At 39.3% G+C, this 13,438-nt stretch overlaps 1 protein-coding gene across 15 annotated transcripts in view; it reads left to right on the top strand.

Annotated features, from left to right (window-relative positions):
* Positions 1-13,438, top strand: part of NRCAM (neuronal cell adhesion molecule) — a 94,589-nt gene that overhangs the window by 48,846 nt on the left and 32,305 nt on the right. For all 15 annotated transcript variants that reach the window (XM_040260855.1, XM_040260854.1, XM_040260849.1 and 12 more), the window contains 6 exons: positions 5,337-5,534; positions 5,632-5,702; positions 6,817-7,042; positions 7,424-7,539; positions 8,895-9,099; positions 12,341-12,463. In XM_040260855.1, coding sequence (XP_040116789.1) covers positions 5,337-5,534; positions 5,632-5,702; positions 6,817-7,042; positions 7,424-7,539; positions 8,895-9,099; positions 12,341-12,463 — 939 coding nt within the window. The remainder of the gene's footprint in view (positions 1-5,336; positions 5,535-5,631; positions 5,703-6,816; positions 7,043-7,423; positions 7,540-8,894; positions 9,100-12,340; positions 12,464-13,438) is intronic.

The raw sequence follows: 13,438 nt of genomic DNA, 5'->3' as shown, positions 1-13,438 counted from the left end.
TGTGGGAGAACTCTCAGACTCCAGTACAGATCGTCTCAGCCGGGTCAGCAAGGACCCCAGGGGGAAGTTCCGCAGAGGGTGGGGCTGAGTCTAGGGCCCTCGCAGTGCTCAGTCACTGGACTAGGTCAGGTAGAGAGTGGCCTCATAGGAACGCTGCAGCTGATCCTTGGGAAAGGGGCACAGACAGAGCCTGCTGTTGACATTCCTGGTTGTGGGTTCTCTCTCGAAAAGAGATCTGAGTACTGTGTGTATATGTATGTGTACATATGCATGTATACATATATGCACATATATACATATATATAGACACTGTACACAGTAATACAGTAATAATTTTTTTATCTTATTTGTGTCCTCAACTAAAATATACACTCCATAAGGGCAGAGATTTTTGACTAACTTGTTTCAGAAGAATGCCTGGTATATAATAGATACTCAATAGATATTTGTTGAATGAATGAAGCCTTGAAATCTGATGGGGTCATTTTAACCTGGGTGAAAAAAAGTCTAAGCATCCTCACCAGCTAAGTCTGGCTAATATACTGGATGAACAGGAAGGCTTGGCATGAATGAAATAAGTGCCCTGATCAAGGACTGAAAATCCATTGAGAAAGGACCTACACTAAAGAACAGAAGACAGAAGAGAGGTTTTTGCTTAATTTCATTGGAACTATTCTGCTGTACAGCAGGTATAATAAATCAACATGCACATCATTTCAGAATTATCTTAGTCATTGGAAAGCAATTTAGTCTTCATGCAGCATAAACGTATTACAGACTTGTGTCTACTCTCTTAAGTATCTGTTTGATTTTAAAACTTCTAAGCTTATCCATAGTCTAATTTTACTAAGGTCTTCCAGTATTCTTACGGCGTGGTCCCTCACCTGATTTTATTCTCTAGGCTGATGTCATCAAGGTGAGGAGTTAACACTGGTGAATGTGTCACTTGATAGCAAGGGCTAATGGAACGACAGACACCTCACTTGTCTGCACTGAGCTCTGTTACCGGTTATGGGTTTGAAAAGTCACTTTACTTACCTAACCCTGTGGAAGGAGAGAGGAAGGTGGAGTGTGTGGGAGAACTCACTCTCAGACTCCAGTACAGATTGTCTCAGCCAGGTCAGCAAGAACCCCAGGGGGAAGTTCCGCAGAGGGTCGGGCACTACCCACGCTAACCCTAACCCTCCGTATACATGTATATGTTGACACTGCACACATTTGGTTCTGTCTTTGCATCTGCTTTCTAGACGAGTCAAATATAAGCATATATATACACACGGCTGTGTGTGTGTGTCCATGTGTAGGCCACACAAAGAACAAAGCAGGAGAAGGAGATTAAAGAATACAGGGGTAAAGGATATAATTACAAACAAGGTGGTTAGGAAAAACTACATTAATAAGGTAGCATTTCTCTGGAAAACAGTATGGATTTTCCTTAAAAAAAAAACTTGAAATAGAGTTACCATGTGATCCAGCAATCCCATCCCTGTGCACATATCCAGAAAAGATGAAAGCCCTAATTCAAAAAGACACATGTACCCCAGTATTCATTGCAGCACTGTTTACAATAATCTGCCAAGATATAGAAGTAACTTAAGTGTCCATCAACACGTGAATGAGTGCCATCAAAAATGAAGTAATGCCATTTGCAGCAACATGGATGGGCCTAGAAATTATCATACTAAGTGAAGTAAGACAGAGAAGACAAATCTTACATGATATCACTTATATATGGATCTAAAAAATGGTGCAAATGAACATATCTACAAAACAGAAGCAGACTCATAGACATAGAAGACAAATGTATGGTTACCAAAGGGAAAGGCAGAAGGAATAAATTAGGAATTTTGGGTTAACAGGTTTACAATACTATATATGAAATAGATAAACAAGGATTTACTGTTTAGCACAGGGAACTATATTCAATATATTGTAATAAACTGTAATGGAAAAGAATGGGAAATGATTATAGTTACATTCATCTATATATGTATTGCCAAATCACTTTGCTATATATCTGAAACTAGCACAATATTGTAAATCAACTATGCTTCAATTACCAAATAATCAATTTTTAAAAGGTAATGTTTGTGTATGCCAATTAACACGTGAAGAGGGAGGTACTGAATACGCTATGTAGTTATCTAGAGGAAGAATTTCCCAGGGAGAGCGAGAGAAAGAGCAAAGACCCTGAGATAGGAGTGTGTCTGCTCAGAAGCCACTGTAGCTGGAGTGAAATGAACAAGAGGAAGTGAAGTAGGAGAGAAGGTCAAAGAGGCAGGGAGTTGGTGGGTGGAGTGGGATGTGCATGTGAAGGGCTGTGTATTCCTTTGTAGGGGTTGGGAAGGAATTGGAGGGACTTAAATAGAGGAATGGATCACGCTGGGATTCCCCAGTGGCTCAGCAGCAAAGAATCCCCTGCAATGCAGGAGAAACAGGATCAAGCCCTGGGTTGGGAAGATCCCCTGCAGAAGGAAATGGCAATCCACTCCACTTGCCTGGGAAATCCCATGGACAGAAGAGCCTGGCAGGCTACAGACCATGGGGTTGCAAAAGAGTCAGACATGACTTTGTGACTAATCAACAGTGGATCACCCTGGCTATTCTACTGAAAATAGTCTATAGAGAAACAAGAGGATAGCAGGGTGGCGAGACCAGACAGGACCATGGTTCTCAAATCATACATTGAAATAATCATGCATTGAAATACCATGCAGAACCTCAGCAAACTCACAGGCGTGCCTCCAGATGTTAAGTTTGTGATTTTTAAATTTTGTTGTTTTTTTTTTAAAATACAGTGACAGCTGTCAGACACCCCATGAAATACTAGCTGGAAGTAGTTCACAGCTTCAATATTAATAGTACTATGTCACATAGTGACAATGTCATATCTCTGCAAAGCCTTCACTGTGATAAAAAGCGAGTACTGTGTGAAAATCAGTGTGAAACAGGAAAGGAGGAAGGTGGTATCTAATTTGTTGACAAAGTTAGAGAAGTTATATGGATTCCTGTTCATTTTAAGTGAAGACATAAACACTTATTAGTTTATATGGACCTAACTCCTTACTACTTGGAAATGTTAGGTATTTCTTTTGACCTAAAGGAGCCATGAAAAAAAGTACTGGAACACTAAGCCTACCATGACCGAGAAGTTTGGGAACTTGTGAGTTAGGAGGTTACGCAGTAATTCACACAAGAAATCTTCAAGTCTTATATTAGCTCATGGGGATGGAGAAGCTGAGAAATGGTAGGCTGAAATTTTGCATATATTTTTTAAAAAAACAGCCAACAGGACTGTTGAGCATTTGAGAGAAAGAGAGGAATCAAAAAGGACTTCAAAAGATTCTGACCTGAGTTGTCACTACCAGCTGGGCTGAAGATTGGGATCAGTCTTGGTCACATCCAATTTGAGATGCCGTACTCAACAAACAAGTGGAATTCTTGAGTGGGTGATTAAGTATCCAAGACTGCAGTTTAGGGGAGAGATAGAGGCTAAAGATATAAATGTGAAGGTCATCGGTTTATGAAACTGGAGATCACTAGCAAATTAATGTAGATTAGAAGGAGAACTCTAAGTGATGAGCTTATAAGCAGTGCAACACATATTTCTAGCTCATTTTTGTATCTGTAATTCGTATCATGGTACATGGCAAGTAGTAGATAATTAATGAATATCTAAATACCCTTTTTTCCATTTATTTTTTAATTGAAGTATACTTGATTTGCAGTGTTGTTAGTTTCACGTTTACAGCAGAATGATTCACTTATACCTATTTTTTCACATTCTAGGTTATTACAAAATATTGAGTATAGTTTCCGGTGCTGTACCATATGTCTTTGTTGGTTATCTCTTTTATATAGAGTACTGTGTTTATGTCAGTCCCAAACTCCTCATTTATCCCTCCCCCTCCATTTCCCCTTTGATAACCATAAGTTTGTTTTCCACGTCTATGGGTCTATTTCTGTTTTGTATATAAGTTCATTTGCATCATTTCTTTTTGATTAAGCAATGTTGTATATTTGTATATAAGCAATATTGTATATTAAGCAATATTGTGCATTTGTCTTTCTCTGCCTGGGTTACTTCACTTAATATCGTAATGTCTAGGTCCATCCATGTTGCCACATGTGGCATTATGTCATTCTTTCTATGGCTGAGTAATATTCCATTGTATTTATGTACTGTAGCTTCTTTATGGGGTCATCTGTCAGTGGACATCCAGACTGCTTCTATATTTTGGCTGTTGTAAATAGTACTGCATTGAACTATTGTAAATAGTGCTGCATTGTGGTACATTCATCTTTTTGAATGAATACCTGTTTTTACAAGGGTAAAATACACATACCACAAAATTTTAATAGAGACAAGAGAGAAGGTATCCATTAAAAAGTTAAGTCTTCCTCCCGCTCCTGATTCTCAGTTCCTCCAGTGACACCAGTATTACAGTCTGCGTCCTCTGAGAAGTAACACATGTACAATCAAGCACATGTATATGTGTGTATGTCATAGTAAATCTTTTTATGTTACACAACTGTAGTATCCAGCACACACTGGATCATGTTCTAAACCCTTCTTGGTTTCACTTAACAATACAGTTTAGAAATCATTCTGTTTCAGTACATGTGGAGCAGCCCTATTCATTTTTTACAGCTGCAGAATATTCCATTGTGTGGATGCATCATCATTTATTTAATCAGTGTTCTACTGATGAACATTTAGTTTGTTTGCAATTAGGTTGTTTCACTTGCAAACAATGCTGCCATGTGGATTCCTTTCCATGTATTTTTGAACATATGCATAAGCACATTTATTCAAAATAAATTGCTGGAAGCACAGTTTCTCAATCAAAGGATATCTGAGTATTGTTAGATCTTCTAAATTGTGCTCCCTTGAAGTTGTACCAATTCATGCTTCCCGCAAAGTATAAGAATGCCCATTTCCCTATGTCCAAAAAGTATGTTAAGTGCTTGATTGTTGCCAGTCTATGTAGTGGGAAATGGTATCTTCTTGTATTTAATTTAACTTCTCCTGTTGTGGAAAACAAAAATCAGTCATTTTTTCATTGTTTAAACTTTCCTAGAAATATGTGGGTCACTTCTAAATAATTTTAACTCAACGTGCTAAAGAAAGAATACCATACATTATTGGATCTGCTTAAATGTTGAGGACAATAATAGGACTCTGAAGTCAAAATATCCCAATGATTTTTTCTTGGAAGTGAGATAACTCATGTTTGGCTGCTCTTGTTAGATTATCTTGTTCATTATCCTAGTAACCTACCATTGGGTGAATGAGTTCATGTCTTGGGTTTGTTGCATGTATGTGGTATGGCCAGAATTCATCATTGAGTATGAAGATGCAATGCATGAGCCAGGGCTGTGGCACCACCAAACTGAAGTTCCTGGAACACAGACCACAGCCCAGCTGAAGCTGTCGCCCTATGTCAACTATTCCTTCCGAGTGATGGCAGAAAACAACCTGGGGAGGAGTCTGCCCAGCGAGGCATCTGAGCAGTATTTGACTAAAGCTGCAGGTAAAGCAGGACCTCTGTGATATGAAATAAAATAGAAAAGTTTCCCACTGTTTGCAAAAGATCAAAGCTTACGAGTGTATGGCTGCTTGACTTCTAGAACCTGATAAAAATCCCACAGCGGTGGAAGGGCTGGGATCAGAGCCAGATAATTTGGTGATTACATGGAAGGTGAGCTATGTCTGAAATCTTTATTTTTCCTCGGTATATTTAGAGTGGAAAGAAAAGTTGTTTTTTAATTTATTTTTTAATTGGAAGAAGTTTTCTTTACAGTGTTGTGTTGGTTTCTGTCATGTAACAACTCGAATCAGCCATAGTTATACATATATCCCCTGTCTCATGATCCTCCTTCCCCTCCCCATCCCAGAAAGTTTTTTAAAAAATAATATCCGTATTAAAAATCCCCTTTCATCCATTTTGGGGACTCTTTATTTATTTATAGTGTAGTAGTTAAAAGCTTGATCCTTGGAGCCCAAATGAATGGATGCAAATCCCAGCTTTGCCACTTACTAACTGTGTAACGCTTAACATCTGCATCATGTATCTGTGTGATGGGAATAGCAAAGAACCAACCTCATAAGATTAAAGGAGTTAATGCACAGCAAGCATGTAGGACGGTGCCTAACACATATACATGCTCAATAAATGCTGACTAGAATTACCGTCATCATAAAGAACCGTCTAGAAGACACGTACCAGTAGTCAACCTCTATTTCCTTTTTGGCCTGTGTGTATTTTCTGGACTTGAAAAATTAATATATATTTACTTGTGGTTTTTTAAAACTTACTTTAGATAGACCCATACAGGGCCATACTTGGATGCATACTCATTTGTGTATACTTATATACATGCATGGAGAAACAAGACAGAATAAGCCAGTATCATTTTTTTTTAATAAAGAAGTAGTTCACAAGTTTCAGTTTCCAAGTAAAATAGAGACTGATGTACTGTCACACAAGCAGAAATGCATAAAGGAAATTATATAACTGAAAGTTTTATGTTACCCACCCATAACTGTGAAGCCAGAATTTGAGAGACTTGGATGCTTTTTACTACTTCAATATAGAAATTAACTACCTTTGAAGTGTTGATCCCAAACAAGCTATGAACCTCATCACATGTGAAAAAAAGACAAAAAGTTTCCTGGAGAAAATTGTTCATAGCTTATATTTTACTGTCTCAGTGCTCACTGTTGTTAAGTCTGGGAATTAAACTTGCCATTCCAGTATAAGATGGTGCAGTCAATCTGTTTTATAAGCTCTGATTATCTGGCTTTTCTTGTAGCCCTTGAATGGTTTCGAATCTAATGGGCCAGGCCTTCAGTACAAAGTTAGCTGGCGCCAGAAGGATGGCGATGATGAATGGACATCTGTGGTTGTGGCAAATGTATCCAAATACATTGTCTCGGGCACCCCAACCTTTGTTCCATACCTGATCAAAGTTCAGGCCCTGAACGATGCAGGGTTTGCCCCAGAGCCAGCTGCGGTCATGGGACATTCTGGAGAAGACCGTAAGTGTCTGATGCTATTTTGTGTATATTTTCCCCCAGCAAAACAGATTACCAAGGTGCAAGTCAAGGCCATCTCCAGAGGTACTTAGACTGGGAAGGAGAGAGGCAGCAGTTATTTTGCTCAACATTTCTGCATTTAAACAGCCTACTTATGTAGAAAATTGGTTCAGAATGTTAAAAATTATTACTTTTTAAAAAGATATGTTATTCTCACAAAGTCAAATGAACAGATATCAAAAATGAAAAATTACTCTCCTCCTTGATAATTCGTAGAATAGGGTTGGGGCATGTGTCAAGTCAAAATTATGAGACAGTGACATTTTTGCATGAAATTCAAAATGACATTGATACTTCTTACCCCCCCTTTCTCATCTTCCCCAGTCCCCATGGTGGCTCCTGGGAATGTGCGTGTCAACGTGGTAAACAGCACCTTAGCTGAGGTGCACTGGGACCCTGTACCTCTGAAAAGTATCCGAGGACACCTGCAGGGCTATCGGGCAAGTGAAAGACACTTTTCTTGTTCTTTTCTTAGAACCTGCCCATCTAAGTGAAAGGCATGCCAGATTCACTTTTCTTGGCTAGAGGAAGCCTTGAGAGTTCATCTGGCAAGCCACCTCTGCAGCATCCCAGCTACAGTCAGATCAAAATCTCACTGTTCACAAAGTAAGAGAAAAGTACTTTCTCCACTTATCCCACATGGAATCTAACAGTCTGCCAGCTCAACAGTTAACGAATGCATTAACTGGGAAAAACTATTGTTCAGAAAGCTACAGTGTAATGAAATGCACCTAGCTTTAAAGCAATGGTGACATGTGTTGAACAAACAAAATTATCCTGAGAACAATGTAGACTTTTGTTTTTAATAATTTAGGTTGTAGGTCAAGATCATGTAGTCCCAACTAGTCATTCTTATAAACATCAATTTTCTTTGTTCTTGGGAAGAGTAGACAGACTGATTCATGTTTTTGATTGACAGATGGTCTAAGAACTTTCCTAGCGACCAAGAAGTCACTGCTTTGATTTGCTAAACCCTGACATCTAGAGGCCAGTTTTTGCACTGCATCACGTTCAATTTGGCCAGATCTGTAGATATGTTGATTTCTTTTGAAAGTGCTTTTAAACTCCTGAGAGAATTTAAGAGGACTTTTAAATAGCAATTCTGCCTTTGGATCCAAAGTTAATCGATACTTTACCTCTTCAAAATCTGTGTCTGCAATTTAATGCCAAAAAAATAAGTACTTTTAATTAAGCACTGCAGTTTGGTTTAGTGAGAAAGCCATGGACTTCCCACAGGGTCTTCTTGCCTCTTGATAGCCCAGGGGCTCATCTGTACTATAGGAATAGTCATAATAAAAGTTTTAACACCATTGCTCTGGGTTTTAGGATTAAACTAAATGATATATTGTACTTGAAGTTGCATTAACTCTGGAAAAGTTTGTAAATATTGGGCAGTAATCTTTAAATTTTTTCATGGGGTTGTAAAAGAGTCAGACACAACTTAGCAAGTAAACAACAACAATGATTTTTACTTTTAGAATATTTTATATAAGTAAAGGACACTTAAATCCTTCTCTGTGGCTCTCATGCTGTTTCATTTCTTTAGTTGATTTCACGTAGACTCCTCTAACAAAATAGTATAGTCCAGCTTCATCAAATATTCTTAATTTAATTTCTCTCACTACCTGTGGGGTCCTACTCACTTACCTCAAAATCAATATCTGTCCGTTGTTCCACTAGTCTAAAATGTACCCAGGGAACTTTCTGGGGGAAAAACACAAAGCTTTAATTTTGTGATCATGAAGATTCCGTTGATTCCCTTGTCCATCCCTGACTTTTCTTCTTGCTGTTTCAGATTTACTACTGGAAGGCGCAGAGTTCCTTGACAAGAAACAGACGCCATATTGAAAAGAAGATCCTTACTTTCCAGGGCAGCAAGACTCACGGCATGTTGCCTGGGCTGGAGCCCTTTAGCCACTACACACTGAATGTCCGTGTGGTCAATGGGAAAGGGGAGGGCCCGGCCAGCCCTGACAAGGTCTTCTATACTCCGGAAGGAGGTAGGGTGGATGTATTGCTGAGATCCTAGGAGACTATGGCACATCTTGAGAGGCTTTGGATAAAAGAAGGGCCCCAAAGTGAGGTATATTCTGGAAGCCAAATGAGATTTGTCCCATAGATGAGCACAGCACACACAGAGCTGGCAAAGTGTCAGCTCAACTATGGCCTGAAGCTGTGCATAAGGCTTCACAGGCTTCCCCAAAACCACCTTTCTCTCAACTTAACATTTTTCTCCATACATAGTCATACTGCCAAAACTCTTCCTCTGTCTGTCAGCATAATACCCTGCAAGACCATCCATGTTGCTGCAAATGGCAAAATTCCATTCTTTTGATGGCTGAGTAGTGTCCCATTGTATATATGGACCACAGCTTCTTTATCCACTTGTCTGTTGATGGACATTTATGCAAGGTTCTACAAGGCGTTGTAATGAGATGGGAGTCGGGACACTCAGGTGAGTCTGAGAGGCTGCTGGACACCTACCAACACCATGAGCCCTACAACCAGAAGTCAGGACAGGGTTTGTCTGTAAACTGCTTTTTTCCATGTCTGGGTATATGTTTGGAAAAAAAAAAACTAATTAAAAAAGATACATGCATCCCAATATTCACAGCAGTATTATTTACAATTGCTAAGGTTTGAAAGTATCTCATTACAACGAGATGTACAATGCTCCCATCTTATTACAATGCCTTGTAGAACCTTACTACTTCGATGCTGACCTGGATCATTAACTTTCTGACCTAAAGCAAGTTGTGTAACTTCTTTAAACCTCAATTACCTTAGCCAAAAAGCATGAGAGCTAAATGTGATTGCCTGAGAAAAACATCTAGAAAGGAAAAGAATCCTCTAGGTTGTAGTTTACTTTTTTCTCAGTGTAGCTTCAGAGTTCATGCTGACACAGCATGTGGGATCTTAATTCCCCAACCAGAGGTGAACCTGTGCTCCCTGCATTGGAAGCATGGAATCTTAACCACTGGACCACCAGGAAAGTCCCCGAAGGTTGGAGGTCTTGACAGAATGTGTTGGGAAGAGTCACTCCAAGTGCAGGCCGTGGCAGGGGGAGGGGAGAACCAAACACACTGATGTAGGAGGTGGGGCTGGAGGAGTCTGGGCACAGTCACCTGGGAGCCTGGTGAAGTATAGTTGCAATACAAATATTATGTAAGTTATAGGTATACAGTATAGCAATTCACAATTTTAAAGGTAATACTCCATTTATAGTTATAAAATATTGGCTATATTCCCCATGTTGTAAATATATTCATGAATCTTATTTTTATACCTAATAATTTCTACCTCTTACTCCCCTACCTCTATATTCCTCCTCCCTCTGCCACTCCAACCTGATAACCACTAGTCTGCTCTCTATATATGTGAATCTGCTTCTTTTTTAGTAAATTCACTAGTTTGTTGTATTTTTTAGATTCCACATATAAGTGGTATCATATAGTATTTGTCTTTCTCTGTCTGACTTACTTCGTTTAGCATAATAACCTCCAAGTTCCTCCATGTTGCTGCAAATGGCATTATTTCATTCTTTTTATAGCTGAGTAGTATTCCCTTGTATATATGCACCATATCTTCTTTATCCATTGATCTCTTGATGGACACTTAGGTTGCTTCCATATCTTAGCAATTGTAAATAATGCTGCTGTGAACATTGTGGTGCATGTATCTTTTTTCATTAGTATTTTTTTTTCAAGCATATACCCATACACAGATAAAAGCAGTTTACAGACAAACCCTGTCCTGACTTCTGGTTGAAGGGCTCCTGGTGTTGGCAGCTGCCCAGCAGCCTCTGAGAGTCACCTGTGTCCTAACTCCCATCTCATTACAATGCCTTGTCCTCAACCTCATTGCTCCTTGGAGGTCAGGGCTCCTTCCACTAGAGGCTTTCACTGGTGAGACCTTAGACTGGTTCTTTAGATAACTCAGGGGATGGTGCCATAGAAAAGAGGGCCAGGAGATTAAAGGACAGACAAGAGAAGAAGTAGTATGTCCAAGACACAAAGGTAGGAAGCAGCATGGCTCCTTCAGGGAACCGTAAGTTAGGCCACCAAGAATGGCAAGAAAAGAGAGGAAGTTGAGTTTGGGAAGACCAATATGATGGCTGATCTTAAATGCTATGGATATTAACCCTCAAACCAGGAGCTCTTAACCTGGAACTGTAGTCTCTTAAGGGGTTGATGGATGGGTTTAAGGAGCTCCATGAACCCCCTAGTGTTATATACAAGGGATATATATTTTTCAGGGGAGAGTTTATGGGTGTCAAATTCTCAAAGGGGTGATGTGAGGAAACCTGGAATTATATGCCAGGACTCTGCTAGGTTCAGTCAAAGGCCACTGAGGGCCTGAAGGGGACAGCAACTGAGAGGTGAGGAGGGAAGGGATATAGTTGAGGTTACCACGGTGGATGTGGCAGAATTTGATGTTCCAGAGATGGGAAAAATGAGGCAGAGGGAGAAATTCCAGTTGGCTGCCTGGTTTCTGGCTGTAATGACAGGAGGGTCTAGGGAGTGTGGTAGGTTGGGTAGAGAAGGTAACGATCATGGAGGAGGACTGCCATCATCCCTCATCCTCATGAGGAAGGGGATTAAAAGCAGACCAGGCATGTTTCCTCTGGTAATCTGCCAGCCTCTGCCACAGAGATCCTGACTCCCTGCAGGCCTTCCCCAGAGCCAGGGGTTTGCCAGCAACCGGGCTGTTGTCCATCCCCAAGAGATGCTGGACATCTGCCAGCTCTTGGGGTAAGAGCTCCTCTGCACCTGGACAGGCTGGCTCAGGCCCAGAGCCTAGCACGCAGCGTGTTCTGATTGTTTGCAGACTCCTGGTTTGTTGGAAAAAACAGTCCTTCATGGCCCAGAATGTAACTGCTTCTACTTGCAGGTCTGGTTAGATTACTAGTTCTGCTCAGTTACTAGTTTGCTTTTATTAAGACCCCATTCAAGAAACAAACATGTACTGTCTCTTTAAAAGAACAACAACAATATTAGTTTGAATGTTAGTTTGGGTCTGTATCAAGGCAAAGTCCTTATGTATTTGGAGAGAATGGTTTTAATGACTTTAGATGGAAATGGTGAGGCAGAACAGGTTTCTATTAACATATTTTCAGCTGAATCATGAATAAGAATGAGTTAAAAAAATTTGATGCGTGGTATAGATCTGATACAATATGTCACTTTAATGCAGTTTGAAACATTCAAAAACCTTTGAGTTGACTATACTTCTCATTTAAAGTCCCCAGTGCTCCGTCCTCTTTGAAGATTGTTAATCCAACACTAGATTCTCTCACTTTGGAATGGGAGCCACCAAGCCACCCGAATGGCATTTTGACGGAGTATACCTTAAAATATCAGCCAAGTAAGTTATGGGGAGCAAGAAACTGGGGAATATGACTTAAGAAGGAAAAGATCTTAATGGTTATCTTAAAATACAAACGAGTTGTTTCCTTACAGCTATAGAATATATATTTATATACTTTCAACTGTTATTCTAGAAGGAACTTCAAATCATACTTTTTAAAGAAAAATGACATATATGCTTTTGAATATAAATGATCTGTAGAATAATACAGACCTTGAGCATGGGGTTTAGGTGGGTACTATCGTTACATATGTGGGCGTTATGTAGAACCAGAAAATGGGAAGAAAAGGGGTACATTTGGCACAAGGCCCCTGAAGACAAGTTTAGGGATTATTTAAGAACACATGGCTCCATCTGCAAAAACAGAGATAAGAAATGCTATTGAGATTCAGCTATAAAATTCTCCCAGCTTAGAAGCCAGTGGAGACTTTATTTCCCCTTGTTGCACCATGTTATAGGAATTTTTTAAATGGTTAATCCCATAGTTTATTTTTTATATTTAAAAGGCTTGCAAAAGCAAAATTAAGTATCTGTGTATATATATTAAATATCTGTCTATGTATATCTGTCTCTATGTCTATGTCTATGTATGTAAAATTCTCCCAGCTTAGAAGCCAATGGAGACTATATTTCCCCTTGTTGCATCATATTCTAGAAATTTTTAAATGGTTAATCCCTTAGTTTATTTTTTATATTTAAAAGGCTTGCAAAAGCAAAATTAAGTACCTGTCTATGTATGTACATATATACTTACATAGATGCATTTGTATTATAATCATAGGGTGAATCTTGAGATCATCCTCTTTTTTGTAATCTTTATTGGAGTATGTTGATTTATCGTGTTGTGTTAATTTTAGGTGTACAGCTAAGAATGATTCAGTTATATACATATACATACATACATATATATACACACACATATATCCACTCACTTTTTAGATTCTTTTCCCACATAGGCCAGTATAAGGGTGT

The sequence above is a fragment of the Oryx dammah genome, unplaced genomic scaffold (genome assembly GCF_014754425.2).
Source record: "Oryx dammah isolate SB20612 unplaced genomic scaffold, SCBI_Odam_1.1 HiC_scaffold_18, whole genome shotgun sequence".
Taxonomy (NCBI): domain Eukaryota; kingdom Metazoa; phylum Chordata; class Mammalia; order Artiodactyla; family Bovidae; genus Oryx; species Oryx dammah.
Note: the sequence above shows the minus strand (reverse complement) of the source record. Positions and strands in the feature narration are given on the sequence as shown.